This window comes from Punica granatum, chromosome 4 (genome assembly GCF_007655135.1).
Source record: "Punica granatum isolate Tunisia-2019 chromosome 4, ASM765513v2, whole genome shotgun sequence".
Taxonomy (NCBI): Eukaryota; Viridiplantae; Streptophyta; class Magnoliopsida; order Myrtales; family Lythraceae; genus Punica; species Punica granatum.
Genome location: NC_045130.1, coordinates 3,627,460 through 3,642,365, shown reverse-complemented (window position 1 = coordinate 3,642,365; position 14,906 = coordinate 3,627,460). Strand labels below are relative to the sequence as shown.

General features: G+C 39.9%; 2 protein-coding genes and 1 long non-coding RNA gene across 4 annotated transcripts; 2 read left to right on the top strand and 1 right to left on the bottom strand.

Annotated features, from left to right (window-relative positions):
* Positions 1–600: 600 nt before the first annotated feature.
* On the top strand, positions 601–2,981 carry LOC116206373 (AT-hook motif nuclear-localized protein 17-like). The gene is made up of 2 exons (XM_031539225.1): positions 601–1,196; positions 2,217–2,981. Exons 1-2 carry the CDS (start codon positions 797–799, stop codon positions 2,687–2,689), a joined length of 873 nt encoding a protein of 290 aa, XP_031395085.1. The 5' UTR covers positions 601–796; the 3' UTR covers positions 2,690–2,981.
* Positions 2,982–5,336: 2,355 nt separating this feature from the next.
* On the top strand, positions 5,337–6,488 carry LOC116204079. Its single transcript, XR_004156340.1, has 2 exons — positions 5,337–5,673; positions 6,201–6,488. It is a non-coding gene; the product is annotated as an uncharacterized LOC116204079 (long non-coding RNA).
* Positions 6,489–7,959: 1,471 nt separating this feature from the next.
* On the bottom strand, positions 7,960–14,257 carry LOC116204078 (ubiquitin carboxyl-terminal hydrolase 18-like). 2 transcript variants are annotated; one of them, XM_031536143.1, is made up of 12 exons: positions 13,548–14,257; positions 11,401–12,300; positions 11,081–11,300; positions 10,841–10,929; positions 10,670–10,755; positions 10,391–10,553; positions 10,177–10,294; positions 9,897–10,054; positions 9,674–9,758; positions 9,369–9,581; positions 9,188–9,249; positions 7,960–8,956 (listed from the first exon to the last, which is right to left on the bottom strand). In XM_031536143.1, exons 1-12 carry the CDS (start codon positions 13,901–13,903, stop codon positions 8,266–8,268), a joined length of 3,141 nt encoding a protein of 1,046 aa, XP_031392003.1. In that variant the 5' UTR covers positions 13,904–14,257; the 3' UTR covers positions 7,960–8,265. The 2 variants fall into 2 exon arrangements, with proteins under 2 accessions (XP_031392003.1, XP_031392002.1); XM_031536142.1 differs by having other exon boundaries at positions 11,081–11,303; positions 13,548–14,256.
* Between the last annotated feature and the right edge of the window lie 649 nt (positions 14,258–14,906).

Here is a 14,906-nt window from a genome sequence, read left to right as displayed (position 1 = left end):
TTAGAAATAATTAAATTTTTTGCTTTTTAAAAAGATATAGTGACAAAAGACCATATTGTCTCAATTAATATGTTCCTGGAAATTACTTTGTTAGAGCCAAGATCTTAACATAAGAATTTTAAAGGCAAATATTATGGCCCCATTTGGATTCAAAGACGATTAATTTTAACTTTAACTCAACACATTACACAATAAAAATACACATTTCCTAATTCAAAATTTTTAACTTTAACTTTAACTCAACACACTACACAACAAAAATACACGTTTTCCAAGTCAAATTTATAATCACATCTCATTTGTCCTTTTTCACAATCAAAATCAAAATAATTTTAATTCTGAATTCAAACTGCTCTTCTATCCTTATTTACCTCTTTGAAATGTAGGTATACTCACGGTCCTAAAGTTAAATAGACTGATGCACGGATTATATAACTCCTATATATCTATCTACTGGGCCCATTTCTATCTTTATCCCTATCCCTATCTCCATCTCAGTCTCCATGGACAGTGCCATCACTTTGATCTTTCTAGTCTTTACCCTTCCAAATCACATCCTCTCTCTCTCCCCCCCCCCAACCAAAACTGACATACATCCACAAAAGCACATAACGGCAACACAGCACACAGCTTCTCCTTCATTATCATTATTATCGTCTCCCTCTTGTCTACCCCTATAATTCTTATTTATTTTTCCTAAAATTGAAAAAAGCAAACCCACCAGTCCTTCATAAATACATAAATATAATACACTCACAAAAAAATTTTTAAAAAAAATCCGCCAACAAAAAGAAAAATGAAAAGAGAATACTTAAAACCAAATACTACAACTTCATACCCAAACATGTTCCCCAAATTCTCTCCCGGTCGTCACCCTTTCTCTCCTCACTTCCCCCTCCGCGATGCCGACCACGATGATGCCTCCTCCTCTGGGGCCGCGGCCGCCGCCGTTGCTCTGCAGGATAGGCCGAGCACTGGAGACGGTGCCAGCATAGAGGTGGCACGCCGGCCCAGGGGCAGGCCTCCGGGGTCGAAGAACAAGCCGAAGCCACCCGTTGTGATCACACGGGACGCACCGGTGGAGCCTGCCATGAGCCCATACGTCCTGGAAGTTCCTGGCGGTACTGATGTCATCGATGCCATCTCTCGGTTCTGTCGCCGCAAGGGCATCGGTCTCTGCATCCTCACAGGCTCAGGTAGGTATAGTATTAGTTGTTTTTTTTCCCTCCTTTTTTTCAGTAAGCATACATGTTGATCACGTTTAGTCTAGCAAGCACTACTGTTATCTTCCTTAATTCGAGTCGTGTGATGTGACGACCACTTGAGTTAATAAGGTAAATTCATGTTTCCTTTATACGACTCCGGGCATGGTCACCGTACAACTTCTGCTCTGCACCGGGGCAAATACCTATCCTCCATCGAGAAATTTCGGTTTCTGGAATTTTGAGATGTTCCACTGACCGACCACCCCTTCCATTAATTGTATGTTAAATGTTATATACAATTTTTTCTGTTTTTTCGGGTACGTAATACAAATATATATATATACATGCTTAACCTAAAAATTCCTCCTAGACTAAATATGTGTATGGTCCACTCTTCTCTATATAATGTCTGATTTTAGATGTGACTAGGCTAGGTTTGATGTATAAATGATGTGCTATAAGACATGCATATCCGTGGATATATTTATAAATGCTACGCTAACATACATGAGTATGATTCTCGATCACACTGTAACTTAGCGAAAATGATACCGTGCATACAATATAGACTGTTATATATGATTGAAGTGATCAGAACATATGGCAATGCCGAATGCACGTAGCTAGGCTACTTAATTAAACCGGTGAAGTAATGAGTTCACTCATCTTTTGACTGGACAAACACGATCCTGATAATTCCGTAGGATTGAATTATTTTTTTTTGTTCCACCAATAAAATATATTCTTTGAAGAGTTAATTAAAATGGACATATAGCTATACATATCTATGCATATGTATGCTATACACACTCGAACATATATATAGATAAGATTTAACTTGGAAAGCTAATACGTGTACGAGATCTGATGAACGTAGAGCATCTGAGTCAGTCATACTTCTGCCTATGTATAGATATTAGAAATACACAATGTATAAATATAAATAGGACCTTTGAGGGGGGGCAGCGATCACTAATTAATTATGTACGTACTATGCTTCATCTACGATAGGTACAGTAGCCGATTTCACAATCCGCCAACCCACATCGACGCCGGGAGCCACAGTGACCTTTCACGGAAGGTTCGAGATCCTCTCAATATCCGCCACTTTCCTTCCCAATGCGATGCCGTTTCAGGTCCCCAACGCGTTCAAGATCTCCCTAGCGGGCCCTCAGGGGCAGGTCTTTGGTGGGGCCGTGGTGGGGCCTCTCATTGCCGCTGGGCCCGTATTCTTGATTGCCGCGACTTTCAATAGCCCAGCCTACCACCGCTTACCAGTGGCGGACGACGATGGGAACAGCTCAGTCTCAGGAAGCGGTAGCCGGGCAGAGGGGCAGTCGCCGCCCGTTTCTGGCAGCGGAGACCATGGTGGAGCGCCGCAGACAGCGGCTGAATCTTGTGGGATATCAATGTACAGCTGTCATTTGGGGTCGGATGTCATGTGGGCCCCAACTGCAAGGCCCGGCCAGCCTCCTCCCGATTAATAATTCTTCTCCGAGGGTTTACTTTGGATTCAATTTGTTGAATGGCTCATGGCTGGTTTCTTTAGGTCAGACCGACATAAATTTTTTCACTGAGCTCACGAGGTGTTTGTATTAGAGTTCGTTTTCCCTTTGGTCATTTGGACTGCGAAGTTTGACTCTGATTCTTTCAAGTTTCATTTCTTTAAAGAAACAAACAGCTGTCTTTAGGTTTCAGACCAAACCGGGGTGTCTCTGCAGTGTGCAGACATATGTTAATATACAGATTTTGCAAGACTGGACCAACATTAGACATTCACTTAGCGGGGTGTACATTTCTAGGGTTACGAGCTGCTGATGAGCTAGGCTCGGTCGATATACGTTGTCGAGCTTTCCCTGAGCATTTTCTACATATCAAGTTCGAAGATTTCCTATGACTTAATTGTCTTAAACACCCATTATAATGTGGTACGTGCTAGCATATAATTATGCGATCATTTTGCCATATACATGATGAAAGTTGATCAGATGTTTGTGTCGAGATATCATATGCGACTGAAATAACTGCAAAACGACCCGATCACATCCAAATTACCCCATGAGAGCAGAGCATATATATAGAGCTACAGCTTCAATAATTTCTGGAGATCGTTAGAGGAGAATTTTTTGGGTCCCGATGATTATTATTAGTAGGACACATCAAAATTAAATGCATGCCAACCCTTTCTGCATGGGGTTGAGTTTTGTGCAGGCAAGGAATGGATGCCTGCCTTGAAGTTTGGGACTATAGATAAGGTTTTCAATCCTCTCCTTTTCCTGCTACTAGGACTGATAAAAAGGCGAATATGCTAAATTAATTCTCAAAAAAAAAAAGAAGTAATTATTTGTATGGTGATTAATTTTAGAACACGAATTAATTGATGTATTAATTGAACTAATTTGCTTAATCATAAAGTCGTATATGAATTGATCGGATTATCATTATAACGATGACATGGAGTGCAATCATATTGCACAGAAGTCTCGCAATTTCTCGATGCGACGTACTTGTTCAATATTATTCTAAAATCGCCCTATCAAGGTTACCGAAAAAATCCGAGTCCTATCATCAATAGGAGAGAATTCATGTCCAGATGAAGAGCATGGAGAAACAGGACCAATTATAGCCACAGCACGATGTGGGGTCCTATGACCTTGAAATGGTTTGTGTAACTTCAAACGACTGGGTCCAAATATGTTTGCCATTTTGTCAGTTTCTTTATTGGATATAAAGCGATTGCTGCTGCAGAAGAAAGAAAGATAGGTAGATAGATAGACAGATAGATATAAATAGGAGTGTGCACGGGTACCGGGTATACCCGGAATCGGTTGGAACCTACCTTAACGGGTAGGGTTCAGGTAGCTCGTATTGAAAATATGGTAGGTTCCGGGTATTAAAATTAGGAACCTGTGAAAATCGATTCCGGTTCCGGTTCCTGCCTACAGAGTACCTGAACCGATTATTTATTAAAAAAAAAGAGGAAAGAGTAAAGTTACTATCTTCTCTAATGAATAAGAACATATGCACTTTGTTGTGTGAGATCGTATTATGGATGTTCAATTTTGTCGATGGATTGATGAGACGTATTATTATTTCATTGTTGTGGATTAATCTAAATTTTGTTGATATTCTATTTGGCGTAATTATTGATTATGTATGTGATATTTTCGATTTTATTTAGCGAAAAAAAAAATTTACAGGTTCCAATAGGGTACCCGAAACATGTGGTATAATACATGTTTCGGGTAGGTTCTGGTTCCATGATTCAACAGGGTAGGGTCAGGTTCCAAAATCTTGGAACCTGTCCCTTACAGGGTAGGGTCCGTGTATTATGAAAAATACAGGGTATCCGGAATCGATCACCCCTAGATATAAAGCAGGGATGGAACGGGGGAAGATTTACTGTGCAATCAATTGCATGCATAGTATAATTAAAATAAATTATTTCTATCAATAATAAATTACTTAAATTTTAATTAGTAACAAATAATGTAAAACACAAATTTTAAAATAAATTACACAAATTTCTAAGTAATTCAGACATAATTTAAAGAAATTTACTTAATATTTAAGTAAAATACTTAATCTTTACTTTTTCTTTGAGAAACTTAAATCTTTACATGAATTTTTACTAATTTATTTGATTATATAATTGTCACCGGAATAAAATGATTTTCACAGACTCCTCACATGGCCTAATTAGGTCATTAGACGTGTCGGGGCATTTCTATAAATTACAAAAGTTTGGTGGTATCTGCGTAATATTAGTAGAACCCCAGAAGAACGGCGTCGTTTCTGACACAGCGGATAGATTCCGAATCTAAGATTCTGCATGACTCGGATTCTATAACTGATTAATTTCTAGATTTTGAGCGGTGACGACATCGTATTCAAATCATAACTGTTTCAGAATCTGGACAGTCATGATGTCATCTCTAAATCATGACTGCTAGGTATCTAAAGATTGAGAAGATAAAATTTATTCAAGGTGGACTGGGTCAAAGTTATGGATAATTATCACGTGATGATAAGATGATGGCTAAAAGCAGTTGGATAATAAGGAGCTCACATTGAGAGGAGATTTTGTAACTATCAAGGAGGAAGGAAAATATATAAATACTAGAAGATCCCACACGATTAACACACACAGCACATTCAACAGACAAAATCTCTGCAGATCTCTCAACTCAAATGAGCTTTTATCCTTAAGAGTAGGAGTAATTTAGATATCTCAAGTTTTTAGCGGCAGGGTGATCCCCTCAACGATTCAAGTTCACAAATCTCTGGCGGAAGGATTACATCCTCAACGACACGATCACGACTCCATCGGCTTGTTGACAGAAGGTCTAATTCTCATCCCACAGCCATTCGAGAGCGTCTCAACGTGGTTGCAATCCTTCTACTTCGTCTGCGGGCAACCTCATACCTGAATTCAAAGCCTAAACTACATGTATCGATGGAAAGCAAAGTATGGCATCCTCTATAATTTTGGTCTGAGTTATTTATTTCTATCTCGTTGAATTGCAATTACATCATTGTTTATATCTTTTTCATTTAAGGAAGTATATTTCCTCATTGATTATCTAGTTTCATTGAGTGAATATCTTTAATATACATAGTCCTCCTACCGAAGGCATTACCAAAAGAATTCACTTTAGATTTGAAAGAAAAAAAAGTTTTCCAGTTTTCTCTCTTTATAGAGAGATTAGAAACCGTCTTTCTCCCTTCACCAAAATCCGACAACAATAATATAACCATTATGATTGATTGTGCCATAAAATCTCTCCTAGAACGGGTTATGGTGGTTGAGGAAAAAAGTCACCTTCTAAATCTTGATGTTTTATGAAAATTCATATATTATTCATTAATTCTCAATAAAATCACATACATTTGTTTCCTAATTCAAAAATATCAAATTTATCCCACTTAGAGTTCCGTTCCACTTTTATCCAAATCTTGCTGCCGTTCCTCATATAAAGTGCTCTCTGTATGCAGCGCGGACACTCAATGCGATGATAAGAAGAAGAAGAAGAAGAAGAAGAAGAAGAAGAAGAAGAAGAAGAAGAAGAAGAAGAAGAAGAAGAAGAAGAGGCTCTCCTCACTGTATAATTTCACACCGGCCTGATCTTCCAGCCCAAGTTGCCTTCTTATCTTACCCATCTGAATGACATGTACATATCAAATACCATATACATAAACACCACCGTTGCTTCATGTAGTTAATAGTTGTTTTATCGTCATTTATCTTATAGTGCAGCAAATTGGAATATGACAATTTCTCGTGGACACGAGAGTTCGTGGCATGTTCATTAATCCAAGATGAGAAGAGGATATATTTCTGTAGGGCTACGTAGCGAAAGGGTCCGCAAGATAGATATATATGTGTGCGCGTGTGTGATATTGTTTGTTTACCAGCTGGGATTAATCCTATCTAATGTGCAACACTCATGATGGGATAGATGAGACAACCGTTGGCAATGTCTCTCTAATTTGTTGGGACATCTCCGAAATAGAAGGAATCCTGCTGTCTCCTTGTCTTATAATTAATCCTTCCAACTTATAAAATGGAAAGAATTATTCTCACCAGCAAAAGCGCGCGCACACACACATATATCTATGTATGTGTGTATGCATGCATATATTTCATACAATTTATAACTTTTGTTGAAAATCTGGCTGCACTTGAAAATTGAAATGAATGGGAGGTGGAAGTAGAGGGCGCGGGTTGAGTCGATCTACGGATTTGACCCGGTTAGCTTTAAAATTCGAGTCCCTTTCTTGAGCGGTTGGTTAGACGAGATTTTGAGAAAGATGTTCTAGCTTAGGAAAACGGACGGTCTCCAATTAATCTCAACCTTCCAATGTGATGAGTTATCGGTGATTCTGCAAAATAAGATGACAATTTACTTTTTCTTCGTTCCTACTTAGTGTTTGGAAAGAAATAGAAAAGAGAGGGGGGGGGGGGGGGGAAAGAAATGTTCCACTCAATCATGTATTTTGGCCAAAGCTGCTCTTCTTGTCTTTTACCCCCTCGTTTTCATCTTCTTTCTGTATATAGATATTATTGCTATAATTATTATTATTATTATGATGGTGAGATGTCTATAGACCCCATCCACAAATTGACGGACTCACAATCACTTCGATACTTTCTGTCCCACTTAATATATTTCCCCATTCAGACATCAAATTGAACCTACACGTAAGCAATAGGATTGGCATGCGATGAGTCGACGCGTAGATCCGGATAATCCCATCTTATTGGCATGCGAAAGTTCTCCAAATTCTGCAACTCCATGAGATTATATTCGATCCAATCTGAGCAAAGAGAGATTCTGCAACTCCATGAGTTCAAACGTGCTTGTCCTTTCGTGTATGTAGACCCATGGACCTAACCCTACTTAGTCGAGACGCGGCCACTCCACACCTATCACAATTACGAATTAGAATCTTTCAAGCATTGCTCAATTGAGGGTTGGTCTTGATCCGCCTCAATCAAGATTGCTCAATTGAGGTTTGGTCTTGATCCGCCTCAATCGAGGGCAGTCTGGGCCCAGATCAGTATCCTTTGTTCGTGGGCGACCAGCCTCAACCCAGACCAATATCTTTTGGATTCGTGGATGACCCACCAACCTGCTGCCCACATGCACTTATTGGCATATGGTTGAGAGGACCGCCCGTTCCCGGGCGTTAAACATCGGCCCCTTCCATTCGGATAAACAAAAAACTGAAATTAAAAGACATCAAAAAGTCATTGTACTAAACTCATGAATCTCCCCATATATTCAGCAAAAAAATGAACCTCCCTGCTTGACCGAAAAAAGAAAATCAAGAGGCACACCATTTGAACCACTCTCTCTTTCACCCACTCCATTTTCATTTACATTTTCTTTTCTTGGGGTAAAACAGAGTTCAGGACATAGCACTTTAAAAAGTTAGAAGGGCAAAAATTTCCACACAATGACCCCCAAACTACGGATTTTACATTTTAAATACAACTCCTTATTTCTACCCTCACAATGATCCCCCTTCCCTACCCTCTTAAGCCCTTACAATCCAGTCAAGGGACTCTCTCCGTTCTCTCCCCTGCAGTCACGGATCTCCTGCCCGACTTTACACCATCAAAACCGTTAGCAGCATCTACTAATCTCTCTGAGTCAGTCTGCCTACAATTACCCCTACCGCCACTACTACTACTGCTAAGTAAATTCCTACGACTCTTACTCGTGTCAGAATGCAAAAAAGAATTGTTCGCCTCGCTGTCTACCAGGGGCACGCTTGTCTCAGGGAAGCCTGCGGCTCGCCTCTGAGAGCTGCTGGCCATGGGAGAGGAGGACGAGGATGATGGCATGGAAGAGGATGAGGAATCCGAATCAGAAGAGTTCCTCCACGAGCTGCTCCACCCACCAAAGAGAAAATCAGAGAAGTCATCAGTAGTGCAGGTTGATTCCCGGGTCCCATCTGAGCTCGAGGAGCCCTCATCAGAGTTGTTGCTGAACAGGGAAGAGCTGTCGCTTGGGGAGTCCTCCTCTAGCATCCTTCGTAACCTTTGGAACCTCGAGTAGAAAGTTTCCATGCTAGCCAGCCCATCTGACGACATCGGGTTGGGATGAAGATCATCGCATGATCCGCCTGAATGTTTGAGGTTCAGTGTGGGAATCTTCGGCATGACCCTGGTTGGTACATGCTTGGGCTTCGGATCGGAAGATCTTATTCGATTCCTTATTGACCTGGGAGCCCGTGGAGAGCACCTGTAAAGAATATTCAATATATCAGAAATTTGCATGTATGAAAAACACGACATGGTGCACTGGTTTTCTAAAAGAAAAAACGTTCCCCACCACAATTTAACTTTTTTTTCTATTCAAAGAAAAACACCCGACCTACATTGTCAAGCACCAAAGTGAAATCTTTTCCCAAGCAAATAATCGTTTCCATAACATAAAATGGAGCTCACTAAACTGTCTTCGATAGAGACTTACCTTGAATAGAGAAGCATGTATGCCCCAACTTTCAGGACGGTTTCCAGGTCTGCAGGTGTTACCTTGGCACGAATCAAAAACAAAATCATCAAATTTACATGCGTTTTCTGTGTAACCCTGGAAATTCTCCGTTCGCAGGAACCCATAAATCAGAAAAACAGACTGAGATAAATGAACTTACTCTACTATCATCAATGCTGAACCACTTGTTCTGCGGATTTTTAACATAGCAGACATAGTGACCAGAATATGAGGCATTCGTAACATCCAAGTGGACAATTACTCCGTAAAGTCTGTATATCGGCGACTTATCACTTGTCCCACTCATGTAAGGAGCCAAGTCAAGGATCTCGGGATAGCGAATAGACTTAGTGAGCTTTCCAAGTTTCCCCGTCTGGAAAAAGAGAGTGATTACTTCATGTAAAAGAAGACCAGAACTGAACTAGAATTCAAAGTTCTATGAATAATTCCCCAAGCATCCCTTACCTGAAATCGTTTTAACACAATGGTAAGTACATTTGGAGCCTCCAGTATCGTTAACTTCTTCCTGGCCTTCTCATAGGAGCCACATCTGACAAAATTACAGAATGTGATTTAAGACCTAAAACACCTCAAGGCACTAGCATGTCATCGGTAATTTATAACTCAGAGCAATGACCATTGGCATAAAAGTAAAAAAAACCATACGATTATGCACAACCCAACTAACCTGCTGCAGTGGTACTTGTTCTCACCATCGAGAGTCTCCGCTAGAGTAAACCGTCGGAGAGCTTCTTCAAGGGTTCCGATATCACCATCTATTTCAACAGTCAAATCCATCATTCTCTCGTGCCGCTCAGACTTGCTTTGACAATTTGTGCATCTTATCTGACAGATTAATTTATTTACATGTCAGTATCATGTATTCCAACGGGACGTGAAATACAATTACGACAGTTATGGTAGTTAAGCAGACACTCTAAAAAGAGAATAGGTAATCCGAGCTTTACCTTGGACCGAAGATAGCCTCCAAAAGTGAGGCCTACAAGAGTGGTATCTTCCTCCAAGGAACCAGGGGGAATCCGAGATCCCATAAGACAAATAGACTCCATCGCGTCAATTGTGTACCTAAAAATTTGCAATCATTATACGAGATGGAAATTCAGCTAAAAGGAAGTTCAATATAAGAATACGTTCAAGCTCCAAAATAAGCTCTTGCCATACCTCAGGAATTCATGTGCATCTTCTTCTCTTCCATTGCTAAGCTGGCTTCCAATATCTTCCAGTCGGGATACGATCCCAAATGGGGAAACCGGAGACTCACCCTCTTTGGCCTTCAGAATTAAAGACTCGAATTCACACATGAAACACCAGCCCTTTTTTGCACCTGAATCAACCAATCAAGACAGAGATGAATGCAATAGATATAACACATTAAGAAAATTCCTACACCACAAATCTTAAAAAAAATTATTACATAGACGAAGATAATCGTCAACTTACACATTTTTGAATGGAGACCTTGCAGAAAATATGCAGTGAGAGGAGGAGTAAATGCCAGGCATTGCAAAACCGCATTGGCATAACAACTGCAACAGCCACAAGGAAACAAGAAGGCTGTCAACAGCAGCAGCAGAAGTAGTCAACTGACTACAACAAGAAAAACCATCTCACCTGTTCCCACAATTTCTTAAGCCACATGGCCGCAATTCCACTTCTTTCCAAGTGTAAAGCTTGACGAACAATTCATAAGGAAAGAACCCCTGCAAAGAAAATTTACATACATTTTAATAACTACAGAAATATAATTTCAATAGAGTATAGAACATGATTTAATAAAAATATTTTACATAATTGCCACATGAGAACATCTGTCAAAGTTACTGAATAATCAACTGGACAATAAATTAAAACCTTGTCACTGTATTTTCCAGCTATGTCACTGCCGCCTCGCAATGAATACTGCTGCAATGGTATGGACCCTTTTAGTTGGTCTGCAACTTTCGCAACAGATGTCTTCAAGTCACTTCCAGCACTTGGCGAACGACCAGCAACCTCAGAAGATACTGCTGCAGCGGTAGCATTGGTTTCATCAGCCTGCCTTGATCTCACAATAGGATCTAAGTGCCTGTTACTGCTGCAAAATGCATAAGAATCTAGCACGGTTATCACTTGCGTACCTCAGAATTCTTGTACTTAGCTACAAGTAGTACTTAAACAGAATATTACAGTACCTTCTACAAGCTGTAGTTGCAGAAGTATCTTTTCGGGAACCTGAAGATATATTAGATTGCAAGGAGATGGAGGATTTGGCTTCGGAAGATCTGAATGACTCTGAACCAAGTGTGCTGTCAATCCTCATATAACTACTCCTTTCACTCTTCAATGATAAGGAATTTGACTCATTGCATGTGTCCACACTCTCCAAAATTGACTCACTGTTATCCTTATTTTTTGGAGCAGGGTCATGCAACGATGCCTTTTCCACAATGTTACTTCCAGATGAGTTGACAGAATAGTTCAAACTAGAATCTGATACATTGTTAGTTCTGCTCCCATCAGCGGTTGATGGTACAGAAGTTTTACGCAGAAGACCTGTTGGCAAAGAAGGATCAAGAGCGCGTTCCCAAAAACTGGTTGAGCTTCTAGATGGTTCAGCAGCTGAACTATCTCGCATGCTTCCATTGGCTGAACTTGGTGGACTTGTCAACTTGCATTGGACTTGTCCAGCAGAAGAAACTGGATTGGTTTGATTGAAACCGCTTACACCAGAACAACTACCTACAGTGTCAACCAAACTCGCAAATTTCTGAGATATTGTCTTAGCTTGATCCACATTATTAGCACAAGAGCTGGTCCTGCTCTTGTCATTTGCAGCATCATCAGCAATGAAATCAGCTTTGAGACTTCTGCGCTTCACTTTTGATGCTTCAGTGGAATCGGCAGATATCGAATCACCATGAAACAAGGCTGCTGACTTAGACTGCAGCCTGCTTTCATCCTCAAGTTTGCTACCACAACTGACATCTTGTTCGTGTTTCAAGATCTTGTCATCAATATCACTCTTTGTAGCAGGAGGACGGCATTCGTCTTTATGGCCTAGTCGCCAATGGATGATTTGACACTTTCCAGAACTACAGGATGCAATGTCAAAATAAAAACAGTAAGGATGATGAACAGAAGTTCAAAAATAGCGTACAGACCACAAACCTAAAGAGGAAACAGAAAAGTTAAAACTTTCATGGCACTTATCATAGAAACGGAATGAAATGTAAATGAGAAGAGCAGGAGTGCTGACTAACAAAGTGTCTCTTTAAGGACCAACTATTTAAGTTCCATAATACCTAGTTTCAAATAGCAGTAACTTTGTGCTTTGATGATTAATAAGCATACGAATATCAAGTGAATCAGCTGAAGAAATAGTCATCAGACAAATTCCACCCTTACATAAGTAAGAAGTACGAACCTACATCCCCGCAGCCTAGATGCGCATCAACAGTCAAAACAATGGACATTTCAAATAAAGTTCTCCAACCCTCACATTTATCTTTCCAAAACATAAAATTACATCACGATTCATAATGGGAGTTTTACAAGAATCCGACAATAGATTTGTGGACGTCCATCCATATATCAATTCACAGAGTAAGACCACCCAACTTCACTTGCTAGCACTCCCTCATATGCAAGTTAAGCACAGGAAAAGCAATTCTCTCTACCCTTCTAAAACTGCTAAATCGGGCTCATAAACAACTGAAATCACAAACTCAAGTTACTACACAGCAGTTTACTGCAATTTATTCCACTAACCTGTGACATTGGACCTAACCAAAGTCATCATAATATCTACCGACCCCCAAGACAGGATTAACATGAAAATTTTAATTCTTTTCACCAACAATTCTAGTCAGCTAGAAGTTCCTTAATTATTTCACAAATAAAAGAAGAACCGTCCCGCTCAATTAAAGGTTCCAAACATATCCCGTGGATGATACAGATTATTAACCTAAAAATCTTTCCTTTTCTTCACCAAGAATAAGTATAACCCCGCAAAAACTGGCTGACTGACTAAATCCCATGATCATGACATGCCAGACATCATAACACAGTTCCAAACCTTACAAGCAATCAGGAGAACATGAAAATCCTACCTTTATACTAGAAAGTGCTCTGATTGAAAAAGAGGAACACTTCAACAAACGAGTTCAGACTTTATCAACACACACAAGTAGTCATTGCAGTCGTTTTATCTTATATCACAATATAAGTAAGTAAGCAGTTCTTATTGTATCGGCCCAAAACCTCACTAATTGATCTTTAGTGTGCCTTCTCTATCAATTAGATCCTTTATCCATAGAATAAAGTATCTAGGCATATATACCAGTATCTAACAGCCTTGCACTGGGCACACCGTGTAGTGGTCGGGGAATGGCAAACGGCACAATGGTTGATCTGAGAAGCCGGGACAGCTCCATATCCATCACCGTAACCATCAGCATAAGCATAGTCATAGTCATAGTCATTGCCATAGCCATAGCCACAGCCATGGCCACCTGAGGCTTCAAGCTCAGCTCGAACAGTTTCCTCCGAGGCGAGGATCATGAGCCGCCGGATCTCCTCCTTCCTGGCCGCACTTCGGCGCCATTTGCTCCGGAGGACCAGAACGATCAGCGGAACCACGGCGCACGCAACGAGGACGACAAGGCTCGAGAACCCTAGATCCAACTCTAGACGCATTTATCCCGCACCCAAAGCGCATGTACCCAAATTGACAAGCCCTAGTCTCCTAATCTCGCGACCACACATAGATTCTCCGGCGATTGCAGGGCCTTACGCCGACCGATCAGGGCGGTGCCAGAGCCGCAAGAATCCCAACCAAAAGGATGGAATTGGAGCTTGTACAATCCAATCAAACTAATGCATGAGGAGGACGCCGGTGAGGTTGAAGAAGATGAAAGTGAATGCTTTCTTGGAATTTAACAAGCAAGCAAATTTAATCAGAGACTGAGAATTTAGGGATTTGAGAATTTGGGGAAGAAAGGAAAGGAGGGATGAGATTAGACACGGAGAGAGAAGAGAGGCAGACAGAGACATATATGATAGAAGTAACTTCGTGGATTTTCTAAGTTCTTTTTTTTCAGTTCAAAAAAGGAAAAAAGAAAAACATGGATTCCCGTTGCTTTTAGAATTTCCTTTTTTATGTTAATAAATATTTTATTGGGGAAACCTTATTTTTATATTCCATAATTGGTTATATAAAACTTATTTTTCCACCACTTCTATCAATTTTAATTATATTAATTTTGTTTTCCCATGAGTAGTGAAGTTCTTTAGATGGTAAGCCCAATAATCAAAAGAATTCAATTTTCATCTATATATACGTGAAATCAAGTCCCCTTTGCACGATAAAAATGTAGCTGCAATGTGACAAAAATCTTGTTTTTTTTTTCAGTATAAAATATATTTCGAGTATCAGGCATATTTGGTACCCGATTGATCGTGCACATAGAATGTTATGCTTTGCCTTCATGTGCTCTTTTACAAGGTGTTGTAGCTTATTACTCGAATGTATAGTTGATGAAATGCCATAATAAGTTTATTTAGAGTAAGGAAAATATTTCTTGCATTATAAGAAATAATTAACTTAGAAATTTATGGTATATGCATTTACTAAATATATTAATGTAAATAGTAAAATTTGGCGTACTGTATTCTAGAAGTTATATAAAAATACCTTAGT

Bases quoted from the DNA above. Each gene is read 5' to 3' on its own strand.
- LOC116206373 (XM_031539225.1), top strand. From the start codon at position 797: ATGAAAAGAGAATACTTAAAACCAAATACTACAACTTCATACCCAAAC. The intron at 1,197-2,216 runs GTAGGTATAGTA...CATCTACGATAG, and splicing joins CTGCATCCTCACAGGCTCAG to GTACAGTAGCCGATTTCACA.
- LOC116204078 (XM_031536142.1), bottom strand. From the start codon at position 13,903: ATGCGTCTAGAGTTGGATCTAGGGTTCTCGAGCCTTGTCGTCCTCGTT. The intron at 11,304-11,400 runs GTACTGTAATAT...TGCATTTTGCAG, and splicing joins GCAACTACAGCTTGTAGAAG to CAGTAACAGGCACTTAGATC. The intron at 9,759-9,896 runs GTTAGTTGGGTT...TAATTTTGTCAG, and splicing joins AACAAGTACCACTGCAGCAG to ATGTGGCTCCTATGAGAAGG.